This window comes from Helianthus annuus, chromosome 4 (genome assembly GCF_002127325.2).
Source record: "Helianthus annuus cultivar XRQ/B chromosome 4, HanXRQr2.0-SUNRISE, whole genome shotgun sequence".
Lineage (NCBI taxonomy): Eukaryota > Viridiplantae > Streptophyta > Magnoliopsida > Asterales > Asteraceae > Helianthus > Helianthus annuus.
Genome location: NC_035436.2, coordinates 157,247,712 through 157,272,165, shown reverse-complemented (window position 1 = coordinate 157,272,165; position 24,454 = coordinate 157,247,712). Strand labels below are relative to the sequence as shown.

The 24,454-nt window shown below is 32.4% G+C and overlaps 2 protein-coding genes across 22 annotated transcripts; one reads left to right on the top strand and one right to left on the bottom strand.

The window, feature by feature from the left end:
- Positions 1–4,067: 4,067 nt before the first annotated feature.
- On the top strand, positions 4,068–16,740 carry LOC110873189 (E3 UFM1-protein ligase 1 homolog). 6 transcript variants are annotated; one of them, XM_035988564.1, is made up of 16 exons: positions 4,068–4,342; positions 5,082–5,741; positions 5,856–5,925; positions 6,336–6,468; positions 6,542–6,607; positions 6,688–6,756; positions 6,853–6,945; positions 7,024–7,089; positions 7,169–7,215; positions 7,307–7,370; positions 8,096–8,318; positions 9,409–9,519; positions 9,615–9,880; positions 10,226–10,896; positions 16,152–16,380; positions 16,511–16,740. In XM_035988564.1, exons 4-11 carry the CDS (start codon positions 6,451–6,453, stop codon positions 8,273–8,275), a joined length of 603 nt encoding a protein of 200 aa, XP_035844457.1. In that variant the 5' UTR covers positions 4,068–4,342; positions 5,082–5,741; positions 5,856–5,925; positions 6,336–6,450; the 3' UTR covers positions 8,276–8,318; positions 9,409–9,519; positions 9,615–9,880; positions 10,226–10,896; positions 16,152–16,380; positions 16,511–16,740. The 6 variants fall into 6 exon arrangements, with proteins under 6 accessions (XP_035844457.1, XP_035844456.1, XP_035844453.1 ...); XM_035988563.1 differs by having other exon boundaries at positions 4,068–5,741; XM_035988560.1 differs by lacking the exons at positions 4,068–4,342; positions 5,082–5,741; positions 5,856–5,925; positions 6,336–6,468 and having other exon boundaries at positions 6,476–6,607.
- On the bottom strand, positions 11,885–15,436 carry LOC110936964. Of its 16 annotated transcripts, XM_022179370.2 has the most exons (9): positions 15,191–15,435; positions 14,401–14,564; positions 14,040–14,109; positions 13,802–13,894; positions 13,583–13,647; positions 13,352–13,415; positions 12,922–12,978; positions 12,619–12,667; positions 11,885–12,190 (listed from the first exon to the last, which is right to left on the bottom strand). In XM_022179370.2, exons 2-7 carry the CDS (start codon positions 14,401–14,403, stop codon positions 12,929–12,931), a joined length of 345 nt encoding a protein of 114 aa, XP_022035062.1. In that variant the 5' UTR covers positions 14,404–14,564; positions 15,191–15,435; the 3' UTR covers positions 11,885–12,190; positions 12,619–12,667; positions 12,922–12,928. The 16 variants fall into 16 exon arrangements, 8 of the variants coding, with proteins under 8 accessions (XP_022035062.1, XP_022035059.1, XP_022035057.1 ...); XR_002590473.2 differs by lacking the exon at positions 14,401–14,564 and having other exon boundaries at positions 13,583–13,705; positions 15,191–15,434; XM_022179367.2 differs by lacking the exon at positions 14,040–14,109 and having other exon boundaries at positions 13,342–13,415; positions 15,191–15,436.
- Positions 16,741–24,454: the final 7,714 nt, after the last annotated feature.

The window sequence follows — 24,454 nt, the reverse complement described above, 5'->3', positions numbered from 1 at the left end:
TATTGCTATAGCATAATCAAATATATCATTTTACACGTGTTTCATTACGGTTCCATATTGTACTTATTTTGTACATAATTCATCGCGATCTCATATTTGTTGGTACTAGAGTTTCTTTTAGAACTCCATTAGCCTCTTTTGGGGTTTTGACAACAACCTTCTTTAAGGTTTAGTATTCTACCACTTCTGGGGTTTTGTATGCAACCACTTATGGTGTTTTATGTGCCACCTCTTTTGGGGTTACACCAATTGCGTTACTCTACTCGTTTTGTGTTTGTGGATTTTATATTTTTGGAACCGATTTATCTCTCACAATTTATTAATATGATAATCATTTTGTGAGTACTTCCATTCGAGCAGATAAGTTAAAGCTGGTATATGTGACTTTGTCACCTTATTTGTGTTAGTGAATGCATCTTGTATTTCATTTGTTATTATTTGCAAATACGTGCTCTTTCTTTTGGACTTCAGATTTGCATTGACCACTTCAGGGGTCGATATATAATATGATGCATTTTTTTATGTTACCAGTCTTTCATTTTCTTGTCTCCCCCTAAGACTGGGAATACGATGTACATATCCCATTTTATATGTTATGTTATGGTGATGCTATTGGTACATAGGCTGCACAACAAAATATATAAAAAAATGGAAAGTTGGTTCTCTTCAGGAGACCAGTTGTAATGGGGAGTATTTGTGATAAGCAGTTGGTTTTGAATTGATATAATCAATCGACGAATTCCGTCTCGACTACGTATGCCTCTCACTATATTTCACATTGTGCCCAACAATGGTCCCTACAATTGGGTTGTCAAAGAACAGTGTTAAACCATGTCAAAAAAACAACGTTCCATAGTGTTGGGCATATGCTACATACAGGTAGCTAAAAACTCACATGTAACCATGTATGAATGCCACAATCCACACAACTGTACATTTCAATGGTCCCATATAAGAGGGATTGTTTGTAAGAGTTTATTGTTTGGAAGGGCATAAAAATTTATTTGCCACAAAAAAAAAAACTAACTAGACATTTGATAAGACATTTTGGGAGCAATGTTTTTAGATTACTTAGAGGTACTAAGGTGCCGGTTAGCATGTTTGATTGTTTAGCATATCATGATGCTATCTTGATGACCTATTTGGTCATGCCATGTGGTGAACGTATAAATATTCTAGTAACTTCTGGTTACTCACCATATTTGATTTAATGGAATATTGTGGAAAATTAGTATCATTTCTACTAACTTCTAATATAGTCTTCTGGCCATATTTGCTATATGATATATTTTAGATATTTAGTACATTTTCTTTTACACCATTTCAAGGTGATGACTTTTCATTCAAACATAGTGGAAACTTAATAAATTTCTTCGGTATACATTAGACTATGATGAATTATGAATTACAAAATTCGATATCAACGGGTAAACTATCGATGCTCTTCTGGAGCATTTAATATGCTATTAACACATGAAATAGTATCAATAGCGTCTCTACCAAGACAACTAAAAATTAATATTACTTATGTTTGTGACAGTGTTAGTTGTGATGTGTATCAGACATTTGCCACCTCAATTTGTGATCGCTCTACTGGAGCTTCTAGATTTGCATATGTTTGTGATCGCTCTACTGCGGCCGATAATCCTTTGCTCCTCTGGTGACATTAACAAATTATAACATTTACATCCGAGCGTTTTGTGAAATCACATTCTTGGTATTGCTGCATCAGGAGCATGTCGAGAATATTTATAGCAAGCTTTTCAAAGGATGACTAACTTCTGGTGGTCAAACATGTCGATCGGGTATCTTCACACGTCTAGAATACGTCATGGAGGAGAAATATTATAGTTTTAGCCTTTGTTTAGAGGGAAAACATGTACTATTCATAAGGTTTTCCATCACTAGGCTATATGTTAGTCAAAAACGCCAAGTGCGATGAACTAAAGTTTGGGTTGAACTTGAAAAATCATTATTAAAACAAACGGGACTTTGTATACATTTGGGATAACTTCGGGTTCTCAACATTGATTTATTAGGATTCATGTGAAATTCAATATAAATAAGCATCAACACTAACTCAAATGAATTATTATCTATCAATTTAAGTAACTAACATCAAAGTAGTTTACTTAAGCTAAAGTCCACTAATTATTTTCATAGCTATTTTTCATCATTTTCATGTGAGGGCACATTTCTAATGACTATATCAATGTCTATTAATATTTGTTTAGCAACAACAAGCAATTAGAAGAATAACCATACAATTAATTATGTTGACTATGCATAGCATTGTAACAAGCTGAATATCAAATCACTAAAGCATAACAATGTTTATCTCAACGTAGTTGTTTGGTAACCAGCTACCAATGAAATTTGTATTAATTTGTTTAGCACATTTAACTTGTCAAAAGGCAATACATATAACATATATGCTATCTAAAACAATGAGACCAACAGAAGTATAGCTAAACAAATGAAATCCGTAATATCTACCCATAAGCAAGTTATATGATGATAATTATTCACAATTTATATGCATATCAATTACATATATAAATCACACACAATCCTAGGACATTATACGTATACATATATGTGTGTGAGTGTTAAAGAGATTAAGCTCATATTAATTTGCTTGTCATGTCAAGAAAAAAAAACAATTGAATTTCCGAGGATTGAAGAAAGTGTTGGTAATTTTAGTGATTATCAACATTTGTAGTGGTATTGGATTAACTCGTTGAATAGGTATTCTCGTTATATATTAACCAAGTTAGGTGATGCAGGAATGGCGGACTTGGTTGTTATAACGGGCTGGTGTGTTATCGGCTTTGGGTCAACTACCTTTATTAAATGGATTAATTAATTAATTGATTAATTAATTAATTAATTAATTGTGTATAGTTACATTGTTTTATGAAATTAACTTATTAATAAAGGTGTCATTTAATTGATTAATTAATTAATTAATTAATTGTGTATAGTTACATTGTTTTATGAAATTAACTTATTAATAAAGATGTCATTTAATTGATTAATTAATTAATTAATTGTGTATAGTTACATTGTTGGTCTCATCAAATCCAACCAACAGAAAGTTACGTTTGTAAAAAACCGTCATGAATATCATTGGGTTTTATATCATTTTTAGTTAAGTTACGTGAGAGTATTAATTTATTCAATTCCCCATGTTAATGCATGACTCATGTAATGAAAAAAAAATATAATGTATTAAGTTTAAAGTAATAGTCTGAGTTGCTAAAAAGTTGCGCCAACGGTTATTTGATTTTTTTTAATTATCATGAGGGGAAAATTAAGGAAAAACCGTTCGAAGGAAAACCAAGAAAAGACGAAAAATTTGTCGGCTGTTACGGTTACAGGCCACTCCATTTTCTTGAGCCCTCACGAACAACTAACCGTGTTACCATAAAAAAAAATTTGGATGTTGCATCACATGATCGAATTCACAATGGAAGGTAACATACTAATTGATTGAGTAGGTTTTAATCGAGATCTATAACAGATCTCCGACCACCATTTAAATTTACGGTCAGAAACCCAGCATTATATTTTCATTTAAAACTTAGCTACTACCTAGCTTGTGCTATGATCAGAATATATATTATTAAAAGGGAATTAGTTGTTACCTGGTTGTCGACTAAAAGGAAAAACGGAAGAATTCGGTGTCTATCACTGTGGGCACATGCCATAGTTTCTCGAGATTGTGAGTTGTGATTGCAACGTAGCCATTACAACCATCACCTATCCTAGTAACTCTCCTTCGGTTTTTAGCTACGGTGCTCGCTTGATTTTTTTCACAATGCTAGCAATAACCAAAAAGGATCTTCGAAAGATTGTCAAGGATCTCCCATGATAATTTTGTGAAAAAGAATGAGATAAAAAAAACTGATGTAAGAGAGCAATTGTGCTGATAACGTGTTATAAACAAGAGAGCAAACATAAGAAAAAGATTTGATTCTCTCGTATTTCATGTACATATCTATCTCTTATACTAAAGCAAAATAATGTTGATTATTTGACCTTGATGTGGCAATGCTCTTTGGCCAGAGAATTATCTTTTTAGTCGCCATTCTCTCCTTCTCTCTATTTTCCATCAATTCTCCTTAATGCCTCATTCTTCATTCAATGTCTCCTTTGATTATATATGGAAGGTTGAATAATTAATCAATTACCGGAAGATCTTTTAGGAAACTATGGAACCGTTTCCAGTTTTACGGCCTATATACAAATTCTCGCTTTTAATCGGAGGTTTCAAAGGAAGACTGAAGTCGCCTGTTCTGTGCCGCATTCATCTCTTAGTATCGATTTGTTCTTGAAGCAGGTATTTTTTTTTCTAAAACCATCATATTAATCTGGTATTTGTAGATGTTTTACTTTGATTTCATCCTCTCCTTAAACACAAACCCTAAACTCTTCATGTTATGCCTCAAAATGACATGTGTTGAGAAGCTTCCTTCGAAGGTAATTGATTTTGTTGATATTTGCTTGATGATTTTTGACCTAATTGTTTATGTTGTTAGATTTTATGATTTTGACCTAATTGTGATTTTGACTTAATTTTTGAGTTGTTAGGTTTAGGTATTGAGTGATTGGTGAACTGTGATGTCTTGTGTGTTCATCCTTGATAATGGCTATGGGGGTTGACAGCAACAGAAACATGTGAGGAACAATATATGATTTACGAATAATCAAAATAAAATATAGAGGGGTTTATTCTAGCACCACAATCATATAGTTCATGCTTTAGCTTAATGGTATCACAATATAGAGGGTTTATTCTAAACATTAAGTTTTTATTTCATAATTATTTGACTATTATATTGCTGGCCACTAGGACTTTTCTGAGTAGTGGTGTTTTAGATGGTTTAGCTTACACAATGTTCAAGAGATGCTAAGTTTTAGAAATTTCAAATATAATCTGCATCCATGGTAAGTTTCAGTTTTGTTTGGTTTTTTCACTTAATTTGTTGTTTGTTGTTTATGAAGGCTAATACACGTTTCTTTGTTTCTTACTCTAATTGCTCTTTCTCTTCAATCCGCTTCTATTGGATTTCTGGAAGTTGAATGTAAGCTCTAGAAATCAACTATATATATAAGGGTTTCAGTGGTGACCCTTAGATGGCAATAAGAGAAAGTAGCGGACATAACGTCACCATCCTTCTCACTCAGATTGAGGAACAACACCAAGGTAATCTTTCTTTTCTGATTTAACTCCGGTAAGTTCGTAAGCTTCCTTTTGTATTTTTTTTCTTGATGTTTCTAAACAAGTTATTGTAATTTTTTACTGTCATCTTATACGACCACCAGTTGTTTGATGAAATTCCCCAACGAGTAAAATTTATATGTTATTAAATTTGTTTTGTGTTTTTCTTCAACATGTTCGGCAATGGATTTGTAGTCAATAATAAGATATAAATTGAAGTCTTAATGAGCATTCTGATCCTATAATGTGCTCAAGACATCACTGTTGGTTTTGTGAATGAATCTTTTGCAATCAGTGTTCCAAGGGAAAGAAGTTTACTACCTACAAAGTTCCTTAAAGGAAACCCTAACGGGTCTATGATGTGTGATTTGTACGGCTTGATGGTTCAACCATGCTTTTGTCATATTTGTATGTGGTGGAAATGCATATTTATCCATGGTAGCAGGAGCGAGTGTTGTTGGTGGGGTTGCTGGAGATGATTTCAGGGCTGGTGATGATACATACAGTTGTAGTAAAGGTAACTTAAAGACATGGACAGTGACATGGCAATAACCAGTTCCATGTCAGCGTTAGTAAATTTACCTTTTGAAGATTAAATGAAAATTTACTTAATGTTTGGGTTATTTTACAGGTGCTTTTTAGGGTTGCTCACTTGAAGGAAGCATGGTGACAACACATACAAGAAAATTTCATATTCTATGGTAACCCGTCAATAAAAACATTCGATATTCTTCTTGGTTCATTGCCTCGACATACTGTTCCGATTCTTTATGATGTCCCATGAAAGGCTATGCTGGACATGTGGTGGGAATATACATAGTAAATTATAGCTTATAGTTTTTATATGATACATGTTAAAATGTAAAATAAACAACACCGGTACATAAGCAATTGTTGTAATGTCACTTAAATAAGCAAGAGATCGATCAAAGTTTGTTAACGCCTTATTTCATTTAGTTAATTAAGTTTCATAATATGCCACTTAAAAACACTTGATTATCTTTTATTAGTATTGATTATACCTTTGAATCTTTGATTAGTATTGATTATCTTTAACAAGTATGTGTAGTCTATCAATAATGAACTATGCTACTTTCGATGATCTTATTAGGCATAATGGTGGTGGTTCGTTGATTCATTCAGCTGCAAATCTGTGTAACACAGTCAATTTCGTGTTGGCGAACTATTCATGTTAAAGCTTCGGTGGTGGCGATTAGTTATGAGACATGACGCACCATGATGAGGTATTAATTAAGTTTTTTATGTTGTCATAGCATTCTATATTTCTATCTTCTAATGTCTGTCATATTATTGCAGTCTTCACTGAATATGCAGTTATACAAAAAAGGTTTAGATTTGTTCGATAACAACCCAACAACCTCAGTAATCTACTAATATTAAAACTTTAACTCTATAAATGACGTTTGTCTTGGAGAGAACGTTTTCTCACTTTGATGTTACAGGCTCTTTTGCACCGGCACTTACTAAAGAATACAGTTGCTCCTATGATAGACATGCTTTTATCAAATTTGGTAACATAAACAAATCTTTGAATCTAAATTTATTATTTTATAGCCCACATGACTTAATTTAAGGTAACTTGCATGATTGTGTGATCCTTGAATCAGGATATGCTCAGTAAGTTGAAAAATGGTATTGAGGTTCAAGACTTCGATACTATTGAACCCATTACACTTAGCTCATGGGATCGAATGGCTCTGGTATGAGATAATTGTTTTTTTTAACTTTCTAATACTTTTTTTTATTAAATAGATAATTTTTTTTCTGTATGGTCATAGGTAAAGAAATTTGAGGGAGCGTTATCTGTAAAGGGTAATGCGGCTGTTGAAGCTTTGGAAGGGAAGGTCAGTCCTTTAGTGGCGAAACTTATGAAATACGTTGGAAATAAAATAGTAAAAGAATTTTGAATATTTTACGTGACAGCGTGTTAAAGAATATATGACAGTACTAAGAGCATTTGCGGATGAGTGGTAGGAAAGATGCTTCAATCTTAGTCATTTTTTTTGGTGTTTTTTAAGTTTCTATTTTATCATATATTTGATTGTTTTTCTGTATTTGTAGTGGGTTAACTGTGAAAATGCTTGACAAGAAATTGGAAAGAACTCTTCTCCATTCGTATCGCAAGGTATGTCCTCCTTGAAGCTTTTAAGTTTTAACAGTTGAAAAAGGAAGCTTTCACAAATTTACATTTAGAGTAAAATGCCATTTTCGTCCCTAAGGTGTGGCCCAGTTTTGTGCTTCGTCCATAGGTTTGTTTTTTTCACATCTGGATCCAAAAGTTTTGAAAAGTATGCATCATTGAGCGAGTGTCCTCAAGAACAAGAGTCGCATGTTTTTTAGAGAAGCTTGGGGACTAGATGACGGTGTAAAGGTTGAGTTTTGACTTTATTTGGAAAACGGGGTGGAATTTCATCCCATTTACTTAAAGTGGGTCAATTTGGATTGGATTTTATTGTTGCATGTTGGTCAAGTTTAACAGCTTACCTAAATATTAGGCGGGTCAAGTTGGTCATAATGAGTTGAAAGTCAATGAAAATGGTTTGACCACGTAAACAGCCCCCTAAAAAAGATAAATAACGAGCTTATAGTGATCCAATTTTTATGGCCAGGATTGACACTTCAATTCTTCAAAGTTTCATTTTTAATTTCTAAACATTTTTTAAGTTAAAAAAGAAAACAATTAGTATGCTTTAAAATTAACCGATGCAAAAAAAAAAAAAAGCACCAATGGGCATTTACAATTCGAGATAGGAGTTTTTCACCAAATGGGTCAGAATGGAGTTTTGTGGATATGGGAATGAAGATGCTGGTAAGGGGAGTATTAAATGGAATTATTGGGCTCCATTAAAGGTGAATTATCTTGGTTGGAAGGCTGTTGAGGGTCGGTTGGCTGCCAAAATGGAGTTGGGCTGCAGTGGGGTTTCTGCAAACTATTTGATTTGCTGCAGGTGTGGGCTGGATAGGGAAGACACAAGTCATATCTTTATTAAATGCGTGGTGGCGAGATGTTTTGGGTGGCTGGCTGGTTAGCGTCTGGTTGAAGATATAGTTGGTTGGTGCTATGCATTTTTTGGTGAGACATAGTTATAATTAATGATATTAGCTTTGTTGTTTGTTTGTTTTTGTATACTGATAAATGTATTATAATTATAATTGAATGATATCCTTATATAGGCCGGTTTCCTTTTATTCTCTACACGGCACACGTAGTTGATTCATAAGCCTAAATGCCAATGATCTATTTTGAAATTCTATTGTGTTTTCTTTTCTGAAAAATGACCAGCCTAAAAAACAAATTCACCACACAAATTCCAGCCCATTAGTCCATTACTTTAATTTGATTAGTCATCTTGATTGCATTTTTGTAGCCTCCATGACTAATTCGAAAGAATCCACTACTAAAAATAAAAGTCAAAACAAATTATGGGATTCCCTTATTGTTATGTGGAATATATATTTTTTTGAGTAAATTACTTTTTGAGTCCCTGTGTTTTAGTGGTTTTAACCATTTGAGTCCAAAATCAAAAAGTTTAACGACCTGAGTCCCTATAAGCATTTTCTTTAACCATTTGAATCCAATTTTGTTTATTTTATAAAGATCTGAGTCCAAAAAATTGGACTCAAAATGTTAAAATTTGGACTCAAAAGGACTCAAATGGTTAAAGAAAATGCTTATAGGGACTCAGGTCGTTAAACTTTTTGGACCCAACTAGTTAAAACCACTAAAACACAGGGACTCAAAAAGTAATTTACCCTATTTTTTTTATCTATTTTATATTTCACAATAGATTTGACATCACGTGATATTTAGAGCGAAATAATTAAATTATATATTTTGTAAATATACTTTTATATCATACTATATAACTTTAAAAATGCAATTTACGTTGTTACATTTAACCTCTGTCAGAGTAAGTTGGAAGTTATGTAAAGTAATGAAACGTTATTTTCATTTCAAAGTTTATATCAACACTTTTATATAATATAATTTACTATGAGTAGCACGTGTAACACAAGGGCACTAAGTTAACGAATGCTTTAGAGTATAGTTGGTCTAATATTTGACAATACTATTTTTACTCGGAGATAATATTAGTTTTAACTTTATCGGCTTATTTTTAATTGTAAATGTATTGATATTTTGTTCTAATATGAACATATAGGAGCCATGCAGACAAAAGAGTTGCTTATCCTGGATGGCATCAAGATCAAAATAAGTGATGGTAGCAGTTGCGCAACATGTGGCGGGAAAAACATAGTTGATCGGTCGAAAGGTACTTTCATTGCATCATTTGCAAGTAATATAATGAAACGTTTTTTTTATTTAAAAGTTTTGGTCAACATTTAAAAGTAGTATATTTTATTGCAGTGGAGTTTAGCAAACCGAGCAAGCCCAGGGTTTCGTACACAAGACCATTCAGCCTATCCTATCCGTAGCTTACCTTTCTAATCTTTGTTTTATACAAGAAAGTATACTTTAGCTTAGTAATATTTTTGCACAATGGGATTGTACTTTATGCATAAATAATAGTACCTTGAAAGATGTAGTTGTGGCTAGAGTCCAACAAAAGAACCCAAACGATGAATGGTCGGTAATCGATTTACAATCCAACTACAAACGATACATGGGGTGAGGTAAGCTGTTTTTGCCTTCAAATGGTTGTAAATATCATTGCATGTTTAGTCGAGTAAAGGAAGGTAATTGAGAAAAATAGTATTTTAAGGGCAAATTAGGATATATATATATTTGATCTATTTTGGCCCGGTTTGACCTCTTTATGCAAATTTATCTAAATGATGTTATCATGTTCTTTAATGTTATATTCTTTGATTTTTGTGGAGAGTGTTGTTGGATCACTAAAATAGTTTGATCTTTGCTTCTACAATGTATATAGAGATATTAGTTATAATTTCCGTTGGTGTATGTTATTACTAATGTGTTGGAACCACTAACTTTTTTATGGTATCATCTTTTTGCAGGAAAGGCGCCAGTGAAATGAAGTGATTGAAACTGAGTATCCTATAATTAGTTATCAGTTAGGTACATTTAGACGCCTTCATTTTAATATGTCTGTCGTAACACAATTACACTGCTAACATCTGCAGAGATATACGGCTTTAATAGCACAAGGAACATATATCTATAGAATATTAATGTGATTTGAAGGTAGATGCTTCGCCAAAATTGGGAAGTATTACCGTGGTAACATCTGAATGTTTTCTATAATAAAAAAGATCTTTCTAAAGCAAACAGCTTCTATACAACTTGATTACCGTGTAACATCTAAATGTTTTCAGGTAGCAATTTTACATTTATTTTTCAATAGCGATATTCTTGAAGATGAATGCCTTCTCAGGTAGCAATTCCCTATATCTACAATCCATTTGTTCACACATTTTTCACAGAGATAAACAAAGTATTCAACTTTTATTACATCTGACCTTGAATATTATCATTTTCCACATAACCATCACAAATTACTACTCTAGCAAACGAAGGTGGATTGTTGAATCTCAGTTTCTATACCAGATTTTATACTTCTTGACATTACTTGAGATTTATAAATTGATTTGTTTCGCCATTAATCGCAGGCATGGTGGCGCATTGGTGAAACGCTCTCTTTATATCCTCTCGGAGTTTTCTAAGAATGGTATGTATATCCCTGGAATATCTTCCACTTTTGCTTCAGTTTTACATTTCTGGAGAGTGTGTTCTGGAGCCAGAAACCAGTGACGACAAATTAAAGGTGGGGTTTGTAATCAATAACAACTAGCAGTGTTAATAGTTTATTTTAAACAATAAACTAATTCAAATAACTCATGGGTTCGTTTCATGGTTAACTTTTAAATTTCTTTTGGTTACCTCACAAATGGTCTAATCATATTGGTTGGTTTGCTTTGTGGTATAGATATAATAACCGACTGTGAAAAACAGGATGACATTGGTAACTGTTTTAAATAATGATTTTAGTATTAGTCCTCAAACCCTCACTTTTAATACCTTAGACTTAGAGCTAATATGTTTATGTTTTGTTCGCAAATTGGGTGGTTGTGTGTGTGAAGGTTCAACTGGGATTTTATCGATGAGTCATGTCATCATAGAAGGTGAGGTTTAATTAATTCAACCATTATACATATGTATTAATCTATAGTAACTCCAAAAGTTGGATGCGATTCATTTCTGCATCCGATTTTTTGTCTAAATCCAAAGACTCATAGGTACAGTTACACTGTATCATCTTTTCATGTGTGTATGTACTTAGTTTGTTTGAGCATATAGGTGTAAGATGCACTACAAAAAAAAAATGCCATTTAGTGACACACAAAAAGTGCCACAAAACAACAAAAAAGTGCCATTAAAGACACCTGTAGGAATGTGCGGCACACAAAAAAAGTGCCACTAGAAGCTCTGACGCTAAAGCCTTTTAGTGTCACTTTTTCGATCTGCCGCACAAAGTCTTTAGGCTTTTAGTGGCACTTTTTTTCTGCCACTACAAACTTTTAGGCTTTTAATGGCACATTTTTTTTGCCACAAAATCACATAAAATTAAATGCCATTGACATTTATTATATTAATTTTCATTGATTACAAATATTATATATTTTCATTAAAAATATAAATAAAATTGTAAAATGTAAAAATCATAATATAATCACTTCAATTAAAAAGTTCAATCAATCATCTTCCAAAGATTCCAATGTCCGCAAACAAAAGTCTAATAAGCGTCAACCTATGTCTAAATACCAAACATACAAAACAAATAGTAAATAAATGTTTGAATAGAAACTCAAAACTTCATTACATTCGTGAATCTCTTACACAATCTTGTTTGCAAGTAAAATAATCGTCGTGTTAACCCTTTCTAAGCAATCATATTTCCCACTTCATAGTTCTCTGCACTTACTACTTGTTATCATCGCATCAACCAACTCACTATATTCAACCTGAAATTTTACATTTCATGTTAAATTGATTAGATCTCATAACTATAACTATAAAAGATATAAGAGCAATTAATAAAACACAAATTCACACATCACTTTAAGCTCTTCAGCCAAAGATAGGGTAGTTTTTTCAATACCTCTAGTTGTCAGAATTGCCATCACCAAACGACAAGAGTGTTCATGATGAGAATGTTTACCCATTAGTTTATAACGAGTCAAATTGAGTTGTCTTCTATCTAAGACAGATCAATTGGTGAACTAAAATATTGCTAAAAATGTGGTGAATGGGTCAATAGGGTCAAAAGATGCCCAAAGTAGATTCTTTAAGCATGCGGTCTCTTTTTTTGTGCTAATGTAGTTTTTTAATTAATTATAACTCACTAACTAGAAGTTAAGCCCCTAGATGGAGTAAAAGAACATACATATACCTGTAATTAAGGTAGGCCCTTAATATCTTGTTCAGTAACAAAAAGCCACCTAGAAAAAATGCATAATGTTATTTCCAGCCTAATTAGAATTGAGATGTGTTAAAAAGAGTTATTTTACATTATTAGCTAGTGCAAAAGAGCATGAATGATCAAATCATTAATAGTTGGTATATAGGTTAAAAATGTCAAAGTTACCTTAAAGATAAGTTATGTGGTATGGAGATATCAACTTGATAAATTAGCATGAAAATAAAGTCAAGATCACAAATATGAAAACAAAAACATTTAGTTTCTAAAATATACCTGTAAGCTAGTACTTCTGATTTATAGAGTCCCCTAACTTGTCAACACCATAGAGAACTGAGAATAAACATTATATATGATAATATAAATCTACATTATTGTTAGAGATTTAAAAAAAATCAAAATATCAACCTTCTAAATAGTAATAAAAATATTTTGTTTTCTGAGAACTGTCAAAATTTTATATACGATGTCATGAAATAAAGAATTTGCATATACAACAAGTACCAAAGATAAAAACAAAGAATTATATATGATCATAGTCATGACTAGTGTGAGAGTAAAACAAACATGTTTTGGCATGGCTATAGTTCAAGTGCTACAAAGAGATAACTACCAGTGGCGGACCTACCCACAGTCGTGGGTGGGCAGGCGCACCCCTTGAAAAAAATATTTTAGTGTGTTTTTTAGGCAAAAAACCTGACCGCACCCATTGAAAATATGGTTGAACGCCTCATCCGCACCCCTAACAAAAAGTTCCTGGGTCCTGATAACTACATCAAAAAAATATAATACAAATGGAAGCATTCACATTTAAAAAAATTTAAATCAAACCTCAAAAAAATAATAATAATAATAATACATCATGGAAGCATTCACATTTAAATATGTAACAAATCCCATGTAGATTTTAATTTCAAGGGTATGATCAAATATATACCGTATCATTAGAAAATGGAATGGTAGTAGACAATAAACGATGATCTCCGCTAACGTCATATCCATCTGAATACAATATATAGGACACGCCCACATTCATGTGGCCTAAGTTAATACAAGCCCACTGTAATTGTAATAAGATATAATTATTATATAAATAAAAAAGAACTTTCCAAATCTTATAAGGTATGCTGAAGCTAAAAGTGATTAAGCAATGTACCTTGAGATTTACAAGCCTGAGAAAGCTTCCTAGTGCTACCATGAGCAAATGCAACTTCACCAAATTCACTTGCTTTAGCTCTTAATTTGTGTTCTATTATAAAACGCACAGAATGTTATAGTTAATCAAAAAATCAGCAGCAATGGTAACGACATTTAATAGTATAACTACATAGCTAACATGTCAATACACCAAAAATCAAAATTTAATAACTTCTAAAACCACAAGACATCTGTACCCAAAAGTCCAAAATCCTTTAATGGAGCCATGAGCCCCCAGATACCCATGTTAACATCCGCTGCATATGCCTAAGAATTTGAAATTTTGAAAAGTCAAAACTATTGCAACTTAAAGTCATAACAATTCGTTTCTAATGTAATGTTTGGATAAACATTTATTGATTTTCACAGAATAGAGGCTTATCTTTGGCCCGAGCAGACTTATTAACAGATTCAACAATTTGTTTTAGTTCAATCTTTTGATTTTCAAGCCATTTCCATCTGGTGTTGCTAATGAATATTGTTGCTTTAAAGTTTCGTCATCTACAACTATATGTTTCTCAAAGTCAACAAAAAGCCTCACTCCAGGGTTAAGCCTACCATTCCGAGACACGTCTTCTGCTGGAATATCAACAACTCCCCCTTCACTAGCCATAACAACGTGCCCACTGTGTGTAAAACAGAACCGGCCTAAGCGTAGCCCATTTCGGTCCAGTGTGGCTCCAAGGTACCGACCATCAGTAACGGCACATTTGTTTTTCATCCTTACACAAGATTATGTTATATTGTTTCAACAATTTGTTTTTCATTTCTGTAAAGTTTTCATCTACAACTTGAAGAAAAGCATAGCTAGTTTTTAAAAAACAAAAAAAGGGGCTAGCCAAAACCCTCAATACTGAACCACTTTAACCACCAAACTTCAAAACGGAATTGCCAAACTGTTGGCCGGTTTGGCTTAGGTTTATCCAAAACCGTAGTTGCCGTTCAGGTCAGAAAAAAAAATAAAATAAAATAAAAAAAAATAAAAAAAAAACCTGAACCAGAAACATCCCTAATTTAAACTAACAGCTTACAGTTAGGACATGTGTGAAAAGTCAATGTAATGTGTAACAAAAATCTGTTAACCATAATGAATTCAAATATCCTAAATGCAAATCACGGTTCAAGACTGACTAATTCATGTTTATGCATGCATATATTACTAATACGACCCATATAAACCTAGATATGTAACCACGAGACGAGGACAGGATCAATTATCAATGCACATTGAACATGCGACAAAAAGCCCTAATTTTAACATCAAATAGTTCAACAACCCAATAACATATAAAGAAGTAGAATCGACCTAAGCATACAATCACGCCAGAACAGAGGTTCAAAACCATACCAGGTGTATGCAATCTGATGATGACGATATATGCGAACACTCGAACTAGTTTTAGGGTTTTCACGGTGGGTGTGTAAACGACTATGAAATTGATATTTTGATGGATAAATTTTACTTTGGGGGGAATTTTAGGGAGGGAATTTTCGAATTTTTTGTGGTAAGCGGGAAACTTGAAGAGGAGAAATTTTATGGCTTAAATTCTAGGAGGAACCTACCATTTTCTCGGCCTCAGAACCTTCAATACTAACTTCCCAAGCGTTAATTCAATTACATATTAGTTTTTTTTTTTTTTTTTCTTTTTGGGGATAACATATTTGGTGTCAAGTATTTTTGGGCTCTGTCAAAAAGTAAAGTTCAAGGTACTTGATTAATTGGTACCAAACCTATCTAAATTATTAAATTAAGAAATATTTTTTATGACTTTTAAATTGAGATAATACACCGATGTTTATTAAAATGATTTTATTTAGTTATCTATAACTAGCTTTTAATCCACTCATTTTGGTGAAACGTGATTGAAGGGAGATGTAAAGAGGAAAAACTAATATTAGGAGGGAAAATATTTCAACACACATTTTATTAAAGTGTTTTAAGAAGGGTTAAGAGAAGATTTTTGAATTTAGAAGCACTTAGGAAATAGTGGCATACGTAAAGTACCATTAAAAGTTATCAAATATTTTAGTGGCATATGAAAAGTATCATTAAAAATCTAAATTAGTGGCATAAGAACTAAATGCCACTAAAACATGTGCTAAACAAATGTGGCACACGTAAAGTGCCACTAAAACCTAAATAAGCGGCACAAAACCTAAATGCCACTAGAAGTTTGTGCCACTAAATGGACTTTTTTTTGTAGTGATGTATATGTACTGCATGTGATATCTGCATAGTTGTTTTGTGTTTTGGGGGCTTAAAACAACGTCCGCAAGATGATATTTATTAAGCTATTGAAACGTGACAGGATGGTTATGTTGCGTTCTTGGCGACATTGTGAAATTTGCCACATCGGGGACCAAGGGTCTGATGCAAGTTATAGTGGTTGTTAACCAGAACTCATTTGGGAGACGTTTGGAATTTGGATTTGATCTATTGAAGAACTATGAAATATTGGAGTAGATATGGAAAGTATCTTTTGGTTTTGCTATACGCCAATACTTGTGATTTGTGAAGCATCAACGTGAAAAGAAAAGGTAAGGTTTTCTTTTCCATCATTACTTCGTGTCACATATGTGGTGATATTGTTCCAAGTGTTCTGACTATAATCAGAATAATTCTCGGTTTGTTAGGCTCATTTGATTGATGAAATCTCTGTTATCTTAGGTATGTTTTTAAAGAAAGCCCGGCTTTTGAGAGAGTCTGATAGGACCCGGTATGTTTTTATTTCTTCTTTAATATTGAATACCCGAACAAACTTGGAGAAACTTAGCGTGTTGGAATAACTCTAATTATACTATTAAGATAACTCTTTTAGTAAATTTAGTTTGGTTGAGGTATTGTTTGACGTTGGTATTGGCCTGATGTAAATATATTCAAATATTAAGGACTTTTGATTCTAGGTCATCATTTTAAAGTATTTATTATTATTATTAGCCACCCATGTATCACACGGGAACTTAGACTAGTATCATATATATAGATCAATACAACAACAACCCTAAAGCCCATTAACATTAGGTCAAGCTTGGCCTATGCGCCTGAATATCTGCATTCATAACAGAAAATGATTTATATTTGGAGTTAAAGCAACATATTTATTTTTTTGACAAATGAAATGACAATAAATATATTAAATATAGTTTTATTGAAATTATAGATTATTTTTATGCAAAGATTGTAAGTATAATTAATTGATAATATCTACATATAACATACGAGACTACCCTTACCACTTAGGCTATAGGGTGTGGGGGTCATGGATTGGAACATTATTTCCACACAGGATCATTAATTAAATGGTTTTACCACCCCCCTCCTTGATTAATGGTGGTTCCCATGGATTAAACCACGATTGCCACGACCCTCCCATTTGAAAATTTTAAGACAAAAATATATTTAAAAAAATAAAGGGGATAGTGGTTTGGGTCATGACCACACCCTTAGGATAGTGGTTTTAAATGGTGAATTAAAATAGATAACATGGTGCCTATGTGAAGGATCATGATGGTCATAAGGGTCATGACCACACCCTATAGCCTTAAAGTTGCTTTTTAAGCCATTTTTATTGTATAGACCAACAAGGTAAAGGTATGTTAGATAATTCATGTACATATAACATGGAAAGTTTTAAAAAAGAAAAAAAAGTAACTAGAACGTCTCATACTTTCATCCAACCATGTGTCTTGTTACACACTATTTTCGTCATGGAAAAAAAGTAATTCAAACGTTTCATAGTTTCACCCACTCATGTGCCTCTTGTTACACATTATTTTCATCATGTGTGTGTTAATGTTCACGAGTCTCATGAAAACACTAGAATGCAATAAAATGAATTTGTTGTGTTAAGCGAAATGGGGGGAAACTTGTTGTAAATAAGAGTGCGAACGAGTAGAGTGACCCGTGAGCTGCTCATAATCGGCTCGCTAGACGTTTGAACCGAGTCAAGCTTAAATGATCTTGAACCATTTGCATTTAATACGTTTGGTTTCCTTGCGCTTGAGGTTGCGGAGCTACTTAGCCGAGTCCAACCGGTCATGCATAGGAATGTCATAACCTTAAGATCTATGAATGTGGTTTTTTGTAAAAAAAAAAAAAAAAAAAACCATAGTTTATTATCCAAAAAGGGCTTGTGGCGCAACTTGCTACCAGTTCACTTTCCATTTTGATGTATTGAATCATGTTATAGCATATCCAATTTATATAAAATATGATACAAATAACCAACTAACAGAGCTGACCCTGAGTATGGGTCGGATGGGCCACGGCTAACGGTAAAAAACCTCAAGGGGCCCGCAAAATTTTTTATTTTTTATATATATAAGGTAAGGAGTTGGCTACAAATTGTAAAATTCCTAAAAAGTGTAAGAAGCCATAAGAGTGTGACATGTAGGAGTGTTCATCAATTTTTTTCGAGTTTTTCGGATTAGGTTGTTTGGATTTTTGCTAGGAAAAAGTGACCTAATAATCTACCCATTTAAAGGTCAGCGTCGGGTTATTCGGGTTCGGTTTAGTTCGGGTCAAGTTGTTCGGTTTATAGGTTTAGATGTAAAATGAAAGTAAATGTTTTTTTTTTTTACAAAATATCATCTAAATTCAAATATAATTTGACAATATGATATTATAATGTTCAAAAGTCCAAAAACTTGATGTTTTAAACGCTAGAGACTCTAAATGAAAACAAATATATAAAAAGAAGGATAATAAATGTTCGGTTTTTTTTTTCAGGTTTTGTGTTTTGAGTTATTTGGGTCGGGTTGTTCGGGTTTGGCTGGGAAAAAGTGACTCAATAACCGACCCATAGAAAGTTCGGGTTGGTCAGGATTGGGTTTTTCGTTTTCGAGTTCAGGTTTTTTCGATATTCTATAATTCAAGTTCGGGTGGCTTTGAATTCGGGGCGGATTTCAGATAAAAATAGACATTCGTAGTGACATGTGACAATTCTTAATAATTAGGTTAAAGGGTATAAGAGTTAATCAAACAGTTCCTACAAAATAAAACACCATGTATGTCAAATCCCAACCGAAGGCGAAATGCGTTGGTGCGTGATTGTAATTGTTCATAACTCATAGCTTTTTGTGTTAAGTGGGGATGAAATGACTAAAATTCTCTTATTATTAAAAAATAACAATTACATATATATTAAAAAGTAATGTCGGTGGTATTTACTATTTTGGCCCCTCCTTATTTTTACATGTTGAACCTTTTGCTTTCCTTTGTTGTTTTCCTCGGTCCTTCATGCATTGCTTACAAGCTTTTATTTCTTCTTCTTCTTTTAATGTATTATACTTTGACTATTTTCCACTTCTCTCGTTGATGTTCTTAACCAAACTCTAGATCATTTTGTGATTTATTTTGCATAGAAAATTTGTAGGATACTAAAGTTTAAATATCGTGGGAGATGATCATCCAACTTTGTTATGTAGTAAAAAAAACATTTGTTAGATGATAAGAAACGACCATCGCAAGTATGGCTGACATCTATTTATTTAAACGAGAATGTCATGTCGTCCAGCGGAGCCTAGAAGAAGATGAATCGCGCAGACAGTTGACTCCTTTTCAATAGAAAAGAATAGCCAAACCAACCCAGCTGTCTGGTCAATCTCAGAAAGAAGATAGGCCGGCAAACCGGAGACGTGCGACCACGGTCCCAACCTTACCAGCACTGGGGGGTGTACTAATCAATGAACCCCCGAAACCTACTTTCTTTTCTAACAATAATAAAAATAAAAATTCTGACACTTTATGTTTAGGTTTTTGTTAGTGCCATGTGTTAAAGCATTACTATGGTATTCACATTACAACTGCATTGGAGAATTAAAAGGTAACTTCAGGATCGAACACCAGACCTCTTGATTAAATGTGAATGCGACAACCACCAAAGCAGAAATTCATTTTGATTAGAGTTACGCGAACAAATGTTATATATAGAAAAAAGGCGGTGGCTGTGATTTGACAGCCACCGACCTTCTATTTTAAAGGTATATAAATTATTTCACACTGTTAAAAATAATATAATTATTTCACGTGTTTTCCATTTAGTTATTACTTGTCGGTATAAATTCAAGTTGATTTACGTGTTAATGTAAAAAAATCGAAAATAAGGTCTGATAAAAAATTATACGTTTTGGTGTTATTTCAGTGGGTTTAGAATTTGACTTTAATGATAATACGTTTTTATTTGACGGTATAAATTCGAGTTACTCTATGTTTCGACGCGTCGCATCGCGCAACTGGTAAAATTACTAGTTAAACATTAAAACAAAAGACTTAATATATATAATCGAGGTGGGCCTACATTTTTTTATTTAAAACCTAAAACAAGCCCTACATCATCTTCTCCATAACTATGCACCCCTCAACCACCACATCCACCCTCTATAACATCTCCAAAAAAAAAAAAGGAAACATGTTCTAGAAAACCGACTTGTTTCGTAAACCAGATCTTTTGAAATTAAATAAAATGATAATATTTATTTTTATTGTTAATACATATGCGTTTAAATAAACTGGAATGATTATTTTATAAACAATTAATAGTTAGTTATGATAGTTTTATAAAAGATATAACTAACGAAGTTAAGGCATAAAAGTTATCCTGTTAGAAAATTTAGTTAGTGTGGTTAAGTGTACAAGGGCTAAATGTGTTATATGTTGAAATTTTAGTAAATGAGAAAAATAATGTACTTTAATATCATAGTGTGGTTAATGGTACAAGGGCTAAATATGTTATATGTTGAAACTTTATTAAATGAGAAAATTAATTTACTTTAACCATAAGTTCCTATGAGATTCAAATTGGATTTTAATATTTTTTTGTTGTTTTGTGACTAACTTATTTTAATGAGTTGGCAATGCAATATGAAACCAAAAGTTGTAAGAACTAATAAATTCAAGTGTATTCATAGACTAATTTAATTGAATTAATGAAAATGAATGCAATGAGGTAATAGATTAAAAGAAACATATTTTAGATAAGTAGAGTAAAAAGAGAATCTTATGAATTATTACCTATTTATTATATGACTATCCATATACTTAACTCTCATCCCTTCATATACTTAACCCCATCTTGTAAGCCTATAAATAGAGGCACATGTGATTCATTTGAGATATCAATAAAATATCCATTCCCCAATCTCTCTTTCTTATTTCTATAATGTTATTAGGCTAGTTGTTCAAAACACATTATCAACACGACTCGCTTTTCAAGTTGAATTACATCATCCTACAAGTAAGTTTTATATTAATTCAAGGATTTCTTGTTTATTAATCTTTTCTTAGTCATTGGTATTGATATCTTAGATGATAAGTTAAGAGAAAGAAAAAAAAATTTTGAATCGGAATTAATGTTCGAAATCTAAAATAATGCTACTCATAATGTTTTTTATTGGAATTATCACTTGAGGTTTTGAGATAACATACGTTAATAGGTAAATATGTTTGTTGACTTTGAATGAAAAAAAAAATGATAACAAAAATGGTTTTACAAAACTGGACAGCACCTTCACTCCAAATAATGATTTTTATAATGTTAATATGTTAATTAGTGTGCTTAAATGTGTTTATATAATATTTGATTCTGTATTATTCTTTAATTTTGCTTGTGTATGTAATTATAGTCTTGTGAATGTTATGATCTACATGGATACTATTATTTTATATTTGTAATATTATTAATTTTGGTAATTTATGATAATCTAATAAGTAATTAAACTATACAGTATTGTTAATGTATTTAGTTCCATGTTGTTCGAATGATTGCTGTTATTCAAATTTGCATATAATGTGTATTATAATGTATTCAATTCATGTATTTTGTCAGTTGTGTTAGAATTTTATATTATGTTGTTGCTTTGTAATCTCTGGTAAAATCAATCGCATATTAGTAGTGTTTTTTTAGTGCACATATATAATTTGTAATATTAATTTGTAATATCAGTAGTGTTTTTCCACATTATTTGGGGTTAATTGGTTTTGACCGCTCTATGTTATTTCCATAAAATTGTTTCTAATAGCCCAATTATTTTAATTTTTACTTTGGAGCTTTTGGAATCTAGTTTATAACCCATATATCTTATCAAATGTTGCATATAGAAACGAGATGAAAAAAAAATGTAAATTTGTAAAGAGAAATTAATGTAAATTCATTAGTTTATAAAATTATTAAGTGTGTACAAGTTTTACAGTGAATTTTTTACTTAAGTATTGCAAGGAACGTTATTATATGTATGATAATGGAAATTCAATATATTACAATATTGGATTGTATTCTCTAAACAAACAAATTAACAATTTTTTTTGTTTAGTTTATGTACTTAATTGCATTAATTTTTAGTGGTACGCCAATTGTTATATTTATTAGTCTCTGTACGTGATTGGTATACAACATATTGTTAGATTTTATACAAAACGGTTTATATATTATATTATTCCACCTATTAAATAACCTAATATAACATACATTAACCCATGTGTATTTCTTTAATATAGTTAATCATGTCGAATCTTGCAGAGCTTGAGTTTATGGCTTTAGACATCACTGGAAAAAATTATTTGTCATGGGCTTTGGATGCTGAAATCCATCTAAATGCCAATAACCTTGGGGATACAATTAAAGAAGGAAATAAAACGAGTACCCAAGATAAAGCAAAGGCAATGATTTTCTTACGCCACCATATTCATGAGTCATTGAAAAATGAATATCTCACTATCAAAGATCCACTCGTCCTATGGACCAATTTAAAAGAAAGGTATGACCATCAGAAAACAGTAATATTACCAAGAGCTCGTTATGAATGGATTAATTTAAGGTTGCAAGCCTTTAAGTCTATAAGTGAGTATAACTTAGCAATGTTTAGATCACGTCACAATTAATTCTATGTGGTAAAAATATTACTGATAAGGAGATGTTGGAAAAAACATTCTCCACCTTTCACGCCTCAAACATTGTCTTGCAACAACAATGTCGTGAAAGGGGCTTCACCAAATACAGTGACTTGATATCATGTTTGCTTGTGGCTGAGCAAAATAATGAGCTACTAATGAAAAACCATGAGACTCGTCCGGTTGGTACAACTCCATTCCCAGAAGTGAATGTGGCAACATATAATGACCAAAGTGGAAGTCACGGACGTGGTCGTGGCTATCAACGTAGGCATGGTCATGGTCGTAGTCGTGGTCGCGGTCGTGGTCATGGACGTGGTCATACATATGGTCGGGGGAATTATCATGGTGTTCAATTCAAAAACAAAAGAACCCACCAGAAGTTGCATGATAATGAAAAGAAATCCAATGATGAAAGAGGTAAAAAGAAAAGTGGAACCTCATCGAATGCATGCTATCGATGTGGTGGTAACAACCACTGGGCTGGTACATGTCGTACAGCCAAACACTTGGTAGAGCTTTACCAACAATCTATAAAAGACAAACAAAAAGGAATAGAGACAAATTTCACATATGAAGATGGAAATGTTGATGTCCAAGTGGTGAAAAGGACCATACTAATGCAACTAATCTGGATTATGATGATTTCCTTATCGAGCAAGCTAATTTGGATTCTGGTGATATCATGGCTGATACAAACCAGTTGGATGCTTGCAATTTTCCCTATGCATGAATGATTATATTTAAAATTATGCTATTTCCTTGATGTTTTATTAAGACATTTTGTTTGGGATTTTGTTATGTTTAGTTTTTGGAGCACTTTATGAAATTGTTATGTTTGAACCATATTATACTTTTATTTATGAAGCTTTATTTTGTTTTGAAGCATATGGAGTATTCAACTAAACTTCATATTAATGGTGAAGATGTATGTCTAATAGACAGTGCTATTACACATACAATCCTAAAGAAAAGGGATTATTTCTCTAGTTTAACAATGAAAGAAGCAAGCGTTGGTACTATATCTGGTAAAACAAAGTTAATTGAAGGCTTTGGAGAAGCATATGTAGTTCTACAAAGTGGAACTTTGCTCAAAATTAACAATGCCTTATTTTCCCCATTGTCTCAAAGAAATCTGATAAGCTTTAAAGATATTCGTCTAAATGGATATCATCTTGAGACTACATGTGAAGGACATGATGAGTACCTTCAAATCACAAATATTATTTCGGGAAAAAAACACATATTAGAGAAGTTACACGCATTTGCCTCTGGTTTGTATTGTACCAAAATTGGTGCAGTTGAATCAAATGCAATCATAAACCAAAAGTTTATGGATCGAGAAAATTTTATCATTTGGCATGACCGGTTAGGCCATCCCGGATCAATAATGATGCGAAAAATTATAGAAAATTCATGTGTTCATTCTTTGAAGAACCAGAAGATTCTTCAATCTAAGGATATTACATGTGTTGCATGCTCACAAGGGAAGTTAATCACTCGCCCATCACCAGTTAAGGTAGGGACAGAATCCTTGAGTTTTTTTAGAAAGAATACATGGGGATATATGTGGACCTATACACCATCCCAGTGGACCATTTAGATACTTTATGGTCTTAATTGATGCATCAACTAGGTGGTCACATGTGAGTTTACTATCAAGTCGTAATATGGCATTTGCACGACTACTTGCTCAATTAATAAGGTTAAGAGCACATTTTCCAG